This window comes from Sinocyclocheilus grahami, unplaced genomic scaffold (assembly GCF_001515645.1).
Source record: "Sinocyclocheilus grahami isolate Dianchi unplaced genomic scaffold, SAMN03320097.WGS_v1.1 scaffold202.1, whole genome shotgun sequence".
Lineage (NCBI taxonomy): Eukaryota > Metazoa > Chordata > Actinopteri > Cypriniformes > Cyprinidae > Sinocyclocheilus > Sinocyclocheilus grahami.
In genome coordinates this window covers 1,009,256-1,022,997 of record NW_015505381.1, presented here as the reverse complement: position 1 = coordinate 1,022,997, position 13,742 = coordinate 1,009,256, and the positions used below count along the sequence as shown (strand labels likewise).

Sequence of the window (13,742 nt, the reverse complement as noted above, 5' to 3'; positions counted from 1 at the left end):
ACACACACACACACACGATGTGCCGAGCGAGGAAAAAAACATTGTTGAAAGAACTTGACTGTAACTGGAAGCAAACTTTGCTTTAGAGCAATTACAGATTGCCTTGAGCAGGGATTTACTGCAAAATTACTGTCTCCAAACATACTACCATGGTATATTTGTAATGGCAATACTTCAAGTTAAAATAACCAAGGAATTGCTTATTGTGAATCATATACTGATGTACAGAATAACTCGATCCACCTCTGAAGGATCTGAGACTGTATGCAAAACATTAAACCTGAAGATCAGAAAAGTTGCAAGAGTGTGTGGGACTCTGAATTATTTACAGAAACCCAGCATGACCTACATACTCGTCCCAGTCATTACAGGTCTTACCACTCGGCCGGTCTCTCCGTAGTCGATCTTGAGGTTGCTCATGGCTTTAATGATGGCCATTATTGACTGGATGGTGTTGCTGTAGACCACGGCTCTGTACTGCTTACACTCGTCTTCTGAGTAGCCGTCTTCATGGATGATTCTGAACAGAGGGTGAAATGGAATAAATAAATTATATTGACCTGAAAAGATCAGCAGAGAATGGTATAATACTATCTGTAAAATTAATTTTTTTTAAAAATAAGATAAAATTAAATAAAAATTTAACAATCTTATTATAATATCTGGGAATGGTAATTAAAAAAATCTAAAAAATAATCGAATTAAAAAAAAAATGTATAAGCAGAAAATCTACTGCTAAGCAAACTAAAAAAATTTTATTAAATTAAATCTGGGAATGCTAAAGAAAAAAATCTTATTAAAATCTGTATTAAATAATTTGCATCAAAAGATCTGTATTAAAATAAATTTATTTTAATTGGTCTGATTGGTTAATGTGTCTATCACATGAGTTTTATGAGGCAAATATTGGAAGCAAAAAATATTAAACCATAATAGGTTTAATATTTTTTTAAACAGTCTATACAGTTGTTGCTACAACTAAAACTGTAGCCTATATATTTATTTCAAAAACTGATATTGGCCATCGTATCAACTATATCAGCCATAAAACTAATTATCAGCCAAAAATGTGTATTTGTGCCTCTCCGATTTAAAACGTGCAGTTTCACAACTGGCTGTTTCCAGTGCTGAGCAGTAATGTGCATCATTTAACACATTCCATATTCACTAACGTCAGCAGATATCACAGTCTTCGCTTCCTATAACCGAGTCAGCAAATATCAAATAGGCCAGTTGGGCCTTATTGACATATTTTAGATTACATCTTTATCAAAATCATTTAAATATATTTGACTTAAAAAAAACAAAACTGAAAATGTCAGTAAGGAAAGCATTAGAAATATATATTTTTAAAAAATGTTTTTCGGAAGCTCAGGCTAATGGATCTTAAAAGGTTTGATCAAATAAAGCTGGATCTTCACACACTTGGTAAATGGTGGATTGAAGACGTGTGATACATGACACCTTCAGGACTGTTACTCTGGGTATAAAGCAGCAGAATTTGCAGTGTTTGAAACTCCCGTCTGCTGCTGCTAACACTCATTGTCATTGTAACACTGTTTCTGCTTAAACCTGCATTAATGACCCGAGCATCAAACTGTGCGGTCCTCATGAAAAATGGATCGAGATCCCAGCTCCTCCAGTCAAACGGAAATAATAAAACTATTCAAGGCTTTCGCTATCTCTCTTTGTGCATCTGACTTCTACTTACACTGAAAGATATATATAGTACAATAAAAACGTTTATAGCCAAGAATAAATGCGCGCACCTTTCATCCAACAACTTTTATTTACTGTATCTTACAAAACAGTGACCTGATTGCTCTGCATATTATGCACACAATTTTATATACAGTCTTTTTATTATTTTTCTCCTTTTACATGGTCAAGTAATTGCAAAAGAAACATTCAAACTTGAGTTTTTAAAAAGGCATTCAACAGTAACAAACATTTAAACGTTTGGGGTCAGTAAGATTTTAAAAAACACTTATTCAGCAAGTATGAATTAAATTGATCAAAAGTGATAAAGAAATACATGTTATAAAAGATTTGCTGTTCTTAACTTTTTATTAATCAACGAATATGGAAAATAGTTTTCACAGAAATATTAACCATTTTCTACAACAATAAGAAATGTTTCTTGAGCAAATCAGCATATAAGAATGATTTCTGAAGGATAATGTGACACTGAAGACTGGAGTTATGATGCTGAAAATTCAGTTTTGCATCATAGAAATAAATTACATTTTAAAATATATTCAATTTATAAACCGTTATTTTAACGAGCAATAATATTTCCCAATATTACTGTTTTTACTGTATTTTTCATCAAATAAATGCAGCCTTGGTGAGCATGAGACTTTCAAAAACATTTTTAAAAATCTTACCAACCACAAATTTTTGAATGGTAGCATACGAACAAAGCGTAAACTAACAATTATAAGTTAACCATTTCAAAACCAGGTAAACTGTTAGCAGTTTTATTCTCCTTAATAATCTAATGAAATGAAAAGTTGTTGTTACTGTATGGACACTGAGGGCTCAGAGAACTGCTAAATGATTTAACATGCGAGCTACATCCTCATTCTATAATCTCAATTACTCAATCGTATCAAAATAAAATCAAGAGAGCATGCCAAATGCTGAAAATAGCATTAAATAGTTCTATTAAATATTGAAAATATGCTTAAGTATGCAAAATGATGCGTTTATGAAGTGTGCATCCACACGTTTTGCAGAATGAGGGTTACCATCTAGACACGAGCAAAGAGAGAAAGAGAAGTGCTATATTTTGGTATCGTGAGGAGATGGATGGTGTCTATTAATCATGAACAGGATGAGGGCATCTGAAGTAAAGGAAGCAGCTCTGGGGCCTGCAAGGAGGTGCACTCGTGCGGAAATGAGACTCATAACAGCGGCTAGAGCTGCTTTCTGTTAACTCCTGTTTTAGTGCTGCGTCTCACACATGATGTCATTTGTGTAAAGAGCTGTGGCTGCAAATAAATGTGACGGATGAAGCACGGCTTTATTACTGAATATAAATAGTGTGTGCGCACTTGTATCTCTGCAGCTGCAAGGAGCTAATTTACTGTCAATGTGTGTGATTTAGTTAAAGCAGCAGTTTCAGAGGAGGAGTACAGAGCCTGGATGTGTCTTCCTGAAATCACAGGCTTGTTTGAATGTAAAATGAAAAGGAAGCATGTATATGATGCTTAAAAAGTGTGTGGTGAATACTCGAGATGTTTCTCATCTTACTATTTCATTTGACACACACAAACTCAAAGATCTTCACAACAACACATTAAAATAGAAGTCTGGTTTAACTTAGTGACAGAAATATATTATTATTGTACAGTAGAATGTACTTCTCAAAGTAATAATAATAACAACAACGGCAAAAAATAATAGGAGTTCTTACATTTTAATTTGTTTATATTTTTATTAAATTGTTATTGTTTGATTACCACTATTTTTGATAATAAATTTGTAATAAAAATATTTAATTGTATTTGTATTAAATTATTTGATTGCAAACGTTCTATGAATTCAACTGATTAGGCCTGTTTTTATTTTGTAAAATCTAGTTAAACCATTAAAATGGAACCTAGAAAAATTTAAAGTTTGGGGGAAGAAAAATATTCATAAATTTCATAGGGCCCTAAAAAATGAATTTGTTAAAACTTTAGGAAATATATTACTACTATACAGTAAAATGCACTTTTCAAGGTATAAATAAATAAATAAGTTTGTAATCATTTTTGTGCCATAAAAATAAAAGGACATTTTCTTTTCCTTTGATTACATAAAAAAATTTCATAGGGCCCTACAGACAGACAGACAGACAGATAGATAGAAGATCTTCACAACAACACATTGAAACAGAAGTCTGGTTTAACTTAGTGACAGAAATATATTATTATTGTACAGTAGAATGTACTTCTCAAAGTAATAATAATAACAACAACGGCAAAAAATAATAGGAGTTCTTACATTTTAATTTGTTTATATTTTTATTAAATTGTTATTGTTTGATTACCACTATTTTTGATAACCTAAAAAATGAATTTGTTAAAACTTTAGGAAATATATTACTACTATACAGTAAAATGCACTTTTCAAGGTATAAATAAATAAATAATTTTGTAATCATTTTTGTGCCATAAAAATAAAAGGACATTTTCTTTTCCTTTGATTACATTAAAAAATTTCATAGGGCCCTACAGACAGACAGACAGACAGATAGATAGATATCAGACAGACAGATAGTTAGATATCAGACAGACAGATAGATAGATATCAGACAGACAGACAGAGAGACAGACAGACAGACAGACAGACATCAGACAGACAGACAGACAGAGACAGACATCAGACAGAGAGATAGATATCAGACAGACAGACAGAGAGACAGATATCAGACAGACACACAGACAGAGACAGACATCAGACAGACAGATAGATAGATATCAGACAGACAGACAGAGAGACAGACATCAGACAGACAGACAGACAGACATCAGACAGACAAACAGAGACAGACATCAGACAGACAGAAAGAAATCAATCAGACAGACAGACAGACAGACAGAGAGACAGACATCAGACAGAGACATCAGACAGACAGATAGATATCAGACAGACAGACAGATATCAGACAGACACACAGACATCAGACAGACACACAGACAGAGACAGACAGACATCAGACAGACAGACAGATATCAGACAGACAGACAGATATCAGACAGACACACAGACATCAGACAGACACACAGACAGAGACAGACAGACATCAGACAGACAGACAGATATCAGACAGACACACAGACATCAGACAGACACACAGACAGAGACAGACAGACATCAGACAGACAGACAGATATCAGACAGACAGACAGATATCAGACAGACAGACATCAGACAGACAAACAGAGACAGACATCAGACAGACAGATAGATAGATATCAGACAGACAGACAGAGAGACAGACATCAGACAGACAGACAGACAGACATCAGACAGACAAACAGAGACAGACATCAGACAGACAGATAGATATCAGACAGACAGACAGACAGACAGAGAGACAGACATCAGACAGAGACATCAGACAGACAGATAGATATCAGACAGACAGACAGATATCAGACAGACACACAGACATCAGACAGACACACAGACAGAGACAGACAGACATCAGACAGACAGACAGATATCAGACAGACAGACAGATATCAGACAGACAGACATCAGACAGACAGATATCAGACAGACAGATATCAGAGACAGATAGTTATATATCAGACAGACAGACAGATAGATAGATATCAGACAGACAGACAGATATCAGACAGACAGATATCAGACAGACAGAGAGATATCAGACAGACAGACAGATATCAGACAGACAGACAGAGGGACAGACATCAGACAGACAGACAGACATCAGACAGACAGACAGACATCAGACAGAAAGACAGACAGACACAAAGACATCAGACAGACAGATAGATATCAGACAGACAGACAGAGAGACAGATATCAGACAGACAGACATCAGACAGACAGACATCAGACAGATAGATATCAGACAGACAGACAGACAGATAGATAGATATCAGACAGACAGACAGACAGATAGATATCAGACAGACAGACAGATATCAGACAGACAGACAGAGAGACAGACAGACAGAGAGAGAGAGACAGACAGACAGACAGACATCAGACAGATATCAGACAGACAGACAGATAGACATCAGACAGACAGATAGATATCAGACAGACAGACAGATAGATATCAGACAGACAGACAGACATCAGACAGACAGACATCAGACAGACACAGACAGACAGATAGATATCAGACAGACAGACAGATAGATATCAGACAGACAGACAGATAGATATCAGACAGACAGACAGACAGACAGACAGATAGATATCAGACAGACAGACAGACAGACAGACAGATAGATAGATATCAGACAGACAGATATCAAATTATTAAATTGTAAAAGTTTAATGAATTTAATTGATTGGACATGCTTTTTTTTTTTTAAATAAAACTATTTAGAAATTTTACAGAGCCCTAAACAAAAAACAAAACAAAAAAAATGTTCTTAAGTTTCTACTTACTTCATTTGTTTCACAATGGTGCTCTTCCCCGATTCACCCGCACCTGAAGAGAGAAGAAGGAAGTGTCAATGAAAACAGAGCAAGCAGTCAAATAAAATTTTAATACTGGATTTATCTATATATATATTTTTTTAAATATCAACGTCTATAAAATAGTCCATATCACTGTGCAGCTCCTATAGCCTATTGCCAATTTCACTGCATAGCAACATTTTGTTTTAATCAGAGGTTACAGCATCTTCTCAGCCACTTGTACTTATCGCTTCAGTACAGAATACTTTCATGAACCCTTATACGCCTCATAGTACATTCACTATATACAGTCGTGAGTACAGATGAGTTCTCAAATATTCTGTGCATGATATATCATATGTGAAGTATGGAAGCTGTACAGTAACGTGTGCTTATATTGAAAGCCTCTGCACTTCCTCCACTCCTGAAGATGATTTTAGACTAATACTACTCACTGAAGCTGTGCCAAAACATCTACTGTCAAAACTCAGCTTCTTGTTGACGGCTCTCCGCTTGTTATTTCCGCTGCACAGAAGCCTGATGTTCTGAGGGGCGGCTCACAAGTACACCCATGTATACGGAAAGGGTCTGGGAACAGTTCAGATTATTCCTGAATAAATGTAATGAGCTCTGTCTGTCAAAGTGGTAAAAGCACAGCTCTGAAAGTGCTGAGAGAACAAAACCCTCTTCCGGTCCAGCTCTGAGTGGAAGATGTGGAGAGGTCATTCAATTACTGTGAGTGGACAGACAGAATCCTGAGTTACGCTCAGAGAGACGAACAATTATATCAAAAGGCTTTCAGCCAAGTGTAAAGGAGATCGAGATGTTTTTCATCAGATCGAGATCGCTGCAGAATAATTGTACCTACTCATGATTGCTACAAGATGATGTTTCAGCCATGGTATTAATATCTGTACCAGGGCACAGATTTGTTTGTGTGTGTGTGTGTGTGTGTGTGTGTGTGTGTGTGTGTGTGGAAAAAGACAGAAAGCAAAAAAATATATATATATATAAAAAAAAATATATATATATGTGTATATATATATCAGACAGACAGACAGACAGATAGATATCAGACAGACAGACAGATAGATAGATTGATATCAGACAGACAGACAGATAGATAGATAGAAGACAGACAGATATCAAATTATTAAATTGTAAAAGTTTAATGAATTTAATTGATTGGACATGCTTTTTTTTTTTTATAAAACTATTTAGAAATTTTACAGAGCCCTAAACAAAAACAAAACAAAAATGTTCTTAAGTTTCTACTTACTTCATTTGTTTCACAATGGTGCTCTTCCCTGATTCACCCGCACCTGAAGAGAGAAGAAGGAAGTGTCAATGAAAACAGAGCAAGCAGTCAAATAAAATTTTAATACTGGATTTATCTATATATATATTTTTTTAAATATCAACGTCTATAAAATAGTCCATATCACTGTGCAGCTCCTATAGCCTATTGCCAATTTCACTGCATAGCAACATTTTGTTTTAATCAGAGGTTACAGCATCTTCTCAGCCACTTGTACTTATCGCTTCAGTACAGAATACTTTCATGAACCCTTATACGCCTCATAGTACATTCACTATATACAGTCGTGAGTACAGATGAGTTCTCAAATATTCTGTGCATGATATATCATATGTGAAGTATGGAAGCTGTACAGTAACGTGTGCTTATATTGAAAGCCTCTGCACTTCCTCCACTCCTGAAGATGATTTTAGACTAATACTACTCACTGAAGCTGTGCCAAAACATCTACTGTCAAAACTCAGCTTCTTGTTGACGGCTCTCCGCTTGTTATTTCCGCTGCACAGAAGCCTGATGTTCTGAGGGGCGGCTCACAAGTACACCCATGTATACGGAAAGGGTCTGGGAACAGTTCAGATTATTCCTGAATAAATGTAATGAGCTCTGTCTGTCAAAGTGGTAAAAGCACAGCTCTGAAAGTGCTGAGAGAACAAAACCCTCTTCCGGTCCAGCTCTGAGTGGAAGATGTGGAGAGGTCATTCAATTACTGTGAGTGGACAGACAGAATCCTGAGTTACGCTCAGAGAGACGAACAATTATATCAAAAGGCTTTCAGCCAAGTGTAAAGGAGATCGAGATGTTTTTCATCAGATCGAGATCGCTGCAGAATAATTGTACCTACTCATGATTGCTACAAGATGATGTTTCAGCCATGGTATTAATATCTGTACCAGGGCGCAGATTTGTTTGTGTGTTTGTGTGTGTGTGTGTGTGTGTGTGTGTGTGGAAAAAGCCAGAAAGCAAAAAAATATATAAATCTCCATTTCATTTTTTTAAGCATGTTTTAAATGTAGTAGGAGATGGAAATGAAAACGCAGCATCTGTGCAGGAGTGCCGTCAGCAGCCCCTACAGCGGCGTGTGAAATGTGCGTCTCCTCGGCCATCTGCTGAATCATTAAAACAGCTACCTCGCCACGAGACGCACTCACTGCACAGTACCACAAACCAATTACTAACTCATACTTTCATCTTTTTAACAAGCATCTGAAGAGATTTGGCTTATATTCAAACCACAAAAAAGTGATAGAAAAATGTAAAAAATAATAAATCAAATAAACTGACAACCAAATGCCACTTTATTGGAAGTGTGTAAAGTAAAGTGAAGTAAAATAAAATAAATGTTTGACAACTGATAACCAAATACCACTTTATTGGAAGTGTTAATCCAGAAAGCAAAAAAATATATAAATCTCCATTTCATTTTTTTAAGCATGTTTTAAATGTAGTAGGAGATGGAAATGAAAACGCAGCATCTGCGCAGGAGTGCCGTCAGCAGCCCCTACAGCGGCGTGTGAAATGTGCGTCTCCTCGGCCATCTGCTGAATCATTAAAACAGCTACCTCGCCACGAGACGCACTCACTGCACAGTACCACAAACCAATTACTAACTCATACTTTCATCTTTTTAACAAGCATCTGAAGAGATTTGGCTTATATTCAAACCACAAAAAAGTGATAGAAAAATGTAAAAAATAATAAATCAAATAAACTGACAACCAAATGCCACTTTTTTGGAAGTGTGTAAAGTAAAGTGAAGTAAAATAAAATAAATGTTTGACAACTGATAACCAAATACCACTTTATTGGAAGTGTTAATAAAATATTAAAATTCAATAAAATTAAGTAAAATAAAATAAAATAAAAAATTCAATTCAATTCAATAAAATTAAGTAAAATAAAATAAAAAATAAAATAACTGATAACCAAATACCACTTTATTGGAAGTGTTAATAAAATATTAAAATTCAATAAAATTAAGTAAAATAAAATAAAATAAAAAATTCAATTCAATTCAATAAAATTAAGTAAAATAAAATAAAAAATAAAATAACTGATAACCAAATACCACTTTATTGGAAGTGTTAATAAAATATTAAAATTAAATTAAATTAAGTAAAATTAAATTAAATTAAGTAAAATTAAATTTAATAAAAAATAAAATTTAATTAAATTAAATTCAATAAAATTAAGTAAAATAAAATCAAATTAAATAAAAAATGTAATAACTGATAACCAAATGCCACTTTATTGGAAGTGTGTAAAGTAAAGTGAAGTAAAATAAAAGAAATGTTTGACAACTGATAACCAAATACCACTTTATTGGAAGTGTTAATAAAATATTAAAATTAAATTAAATTAAATTAAATTAAGTAAAATTAAATTAAATTAAAAAATAAATTAAATTAAATTAAATTAAGTAAAATAAAATAAAATAAAATAAAATAAAAAATAAAACAACTGATAACCAAATACCACTTTAATAGAAGCATGTACTTTTTGTAAATAAGTGGAAATAAAATAAAATGACAAAATAAAATAAGTTTGACAACTGACAACCAAATACTATTTTCTTGGAAGTGTGTAGTTTCTTAAGGCAAAAACAAGAAATGACAATTCGCTATCAAACACCATATTATTCTTGAGGAAGTGATTAACTACTAGGGATGTAATAAAATATTAAAATTAAATTAAATTAAATTAAATTAAGTAAAATTAAATTAAATTAAAAAATAAATTAAATTAAATTAAATTAAGTAAAATAAAATAAAATAAAATAAAATAAAAAATAAAAAAACTGATAACCAAATACCACTTTAATAGAAGCATGTACTTTTTGTAAATAAGTGGAAATAAAATAAAATGACAAAATAAAATAAGTTTGACAACTGACAACCAAATACTATTTTCTTGGAAGTGTGTAGTTTCTTAAGGCAAAAACAAGAAATGACAATTCGCTATCAAACACCATATTATTCTTGAGGAAGTGATTAACTACTAGGGATGGGTCACGGTTTTCAAACATTCGATTAGTTGATTTAATTATAGAATATCGAATAGGTTGTGCGATTATTGTCTTTAAAAATGTCCCCATGTTTTCCATGCTGATGCGGTGGTGTTCATGTAAGCAGAGGGTGGCGCTGCCAATAACGCACCTAAAAGCTGTCAAAGACAACAGAAGAACACATTGTCTCACGCACACACTGTAGACTCGCGTGGCATAAAAAAAGACTTGCGTAGCATATAACGGTTACAGTAATTTGTGACCATGTCAAATAAGAGTTCTGTGCGGACCACAACCACCACCGACTGGGTTAGAGGTGTGGCTGAATCAGTGTTCAGAAAGGCGCGGAAAACAAATAACGCGTTCTACGGAGCCACTAAAGGGACATGGTTAGCCGCATGCTAGCGGTAGACTGTTACATTACAGTACATAACATTTCACTTACCACATAAACAGAGTAAGGAGAGATGACAGATAGGATGATGGTGAATGATTTGCAGATCCTGAGCAGCACTGACAAGCATCTAATCTTGTAAAATGAGTGCTGCTCCGTATGTACGTGTGATCGCGAATCTCGAAAGTGAAAGTAAAAAGCGTGCGCGCGTTCAAAAGCGATTTCAATGCGCCGCATATTAATAACGGCTCCCTGATGCCTGCAGTTTATATACAGTATAACTGCCTAACGATATAGTTGCGACAGAAGATACTGAAGTAACGTATATTTTTCCTCCCATCTCGTATCTATTCCCTTTAGGGGTTCCATTTTTTTAAATGGAAATATCTTAGCATTATGAGCAGTTGATTTATAGGTTTCAGACATTACAATCATTAGGCTTGAGTTAAGGTAGCCTATCTTTTAAATTAAACAGTTTATCATACGGATTGAAAGCTTGAATCCAGTCTCTCTCCCTCTCTCTCTGTTTATGGGTGTTTGTGCGTGCTTGCGGGGGAGAGGTGCGATTTTCGAATAATAATTGAATAATATCCAGCGATTTTCAAATATTATTTTTGCTTGGAATGCCCGTCCCTATTAACTACAATCAATATTAAAACATTTAAAAAGGAAGAAATAAATATGTACACACACACACACACACACACACACAACATAAAAAAAATAGTGTTTTTGCACAGTATGAAGTGTGAGCTAGTATGAATTATGAATACATCTGGATTAATAATTTACTTTTGTTACCTTTGACCTCCTACAGTATTATGACTGTACTACATTATTGTCCGTTGTACTTTGTACAAAGAAAAAAAAAAAAAACTGCAGAGACCCGAGGGACGAGACTTCCAAGAGACACACTTACACAGCGTCCCCCAAGCACTACTACTGTATCCACAGCTCAAGGGACACACCATCACACCAGCTCCACCGTACAACCACAATACCTACTAATGGAGAAATGAGAAAAAGAGCCAATAATTGATCCTTATGAGACTTGAAGAATAACAGCTGAACTGTTTATTCACAAACCCCGGCACGCCACAGAGGGTAAAACAGTGTAATGGGAGACAAAGGGAGGGTTTTAATACACACCGGACTCATAAACGCAACTAGTACTTTTGGAGCTTGTTCATTTAACAGATGCAAAGCAGAGAAAGTTGAGGATAAGATCAGGTGGTGACTTAAAACAATATCTAATTAAACAAGTACTGCAGAAACATCATAAACAGGTCATTTAAAACAGCTGCTTTATAATTAGTAGTGTTTGCAAGCATTGAAAAAAGTTGACTTGGGGTTGGGATTATTATGCATAATTCGCCGTACATAAGGCACATTAATGATATTAAACAAAAAACATGATAATGCTTCATAAAATTGAAAGAATGAGAGAAATAAAGTGAGAGAAGCAAAGAGATGTGTGATTCTAAGGCCCTCTCGTCTAACAAAAGCCTCTGTGTGTGTTCGGCTGGCAGAGAGGATAGGCCGCCTCTGTTTGCTATCATTTGGGCAAACACCAATGCATCTGAATGAGACCCTCACTGGCCTCATGGCAATTAGTAAGCGGAGGAGAACATGGTGTCCTCATTCACAGAGAGAAATGAAACTCACAGGCGTCTGTTTAAAAAACATGCACAGTACACGACAAAATCATCATCATCTTGCAATGCTGAGACACGCAAAAACGGTATACATAAAACATTGAATTATCTGGAAAGATGTGTGTTCATTTTAGAGGAATGGTTCACCCAAACATAAAAGTTTGCTGAAAATGTCCAACCCTCAGGTCATCCAAGATGGGAACAGATTTGGAGAATTGCAGCATTACATAATTTGCTCACCAATGAATGGGTGCCATCGGATTGAGAGTCCAAACAGCTGGTAAAAACATCACAAGTAATCTACACCACTCCAGTCCATCAGTTAGCCTAACATCTTGTGAAAGCTGCATGTTTGTAAGAAACAAATCTATCCTAAAGATGTTTTTAACTTCAAACCATTGTTTCTATTTTAAAATACGAGTCCTCTATCCATAACTTTGTCTAGTCTGAATCAGAAGAGAAATATGCACAGATCAAGCACCGTTTACAAGTAAAAAATATATATATATAAAATTAAGCGATATGATAGAGGAACAGGAGATGGACTTTTTCACTTCACAATATATTAATTGCTGGACTGGAGTGGTGTGGATTATTGTGATGTTTTTATCAGTTGTTTGGACACTCATTCTGACGGCACCCATTCACTGCAGAAGATCCATTGGTGAGCAAGTGATATAATGCTACATTCCTCCAAATCTGTTCTGATGAAGTAAACAAATTCATCTACATCTTGGATAATCTGAGGGTCAGTAAATATTCAGCAAATTTTGGGATAAGCTTTGGATAAGCTATTCCATTAAAGGAACACTCTACTATTTTTGAAAATAGGCTCATTTTCCAACTCCCCTAGAGATAAATCATTGAGTTTTACCGTTTTCGAATCCATTCAACCGATCTCAGGATCTGGCAGTAGCACTTTTAGCTGTAGCTTAGCATAGATCATTGAATCTGATTAGACCGTTAGCATCTCGCTCAAAAATGACCAAAGATTTTCTATATTTTTTCTATTTAAAACTTGACTCTTCTGTAGTTACATTGTGTACTAAGACCGACGGAAAATGAAAAGTTGCGATTTTCTAGGCCGATATGGCTAGGAACTATACTCTCATTCCGGCGTAATAATCAAGGAAATTTGCTGTCGTACCATGGGTGCAGCAGGCGCAATGATATTACACAGCGCCTGAAAATAGTCCCCAGCACGCTCCCTGTGCAAGCAGGTGG

At 34.8% G+C, this 13,742-nt stretch overlaps 1 protein-coding gene across 2 annotated transcripts in view; it reads right to left on the bottom strand.

Moving 5' to 3' along the window:
* Positions 1-13,742, bottom strand: part of LOC107595419 (guanine nucleotide-binding protein G(i) subunit alpha-2-like) — a 57,709-nt gene that overhangs the window by 10,566 nt on the left and 33,401 nt on the right. Inside the window, exons 2-3 of one of the 2 annotated variants that reach the window (XM_016285822.1) lie at positions 6,139-6,181; positions 379-520 (exon numbers count right to left, since the gene is read on the bottom strand). In XM_016285822.1, the coding sequence (XP_016141308.1) occupies positions 379-520; positions 6,139-6,181 (185 nt within the window). Of the gene's footprint in view, positions 1-378; positions 521-6,138; positions 6,182-7,429; positions 7,473-13,742 lie in introns of both variants that reach the window. The other variant, XM_016285820.1, reaches the window with a different exon arrangement.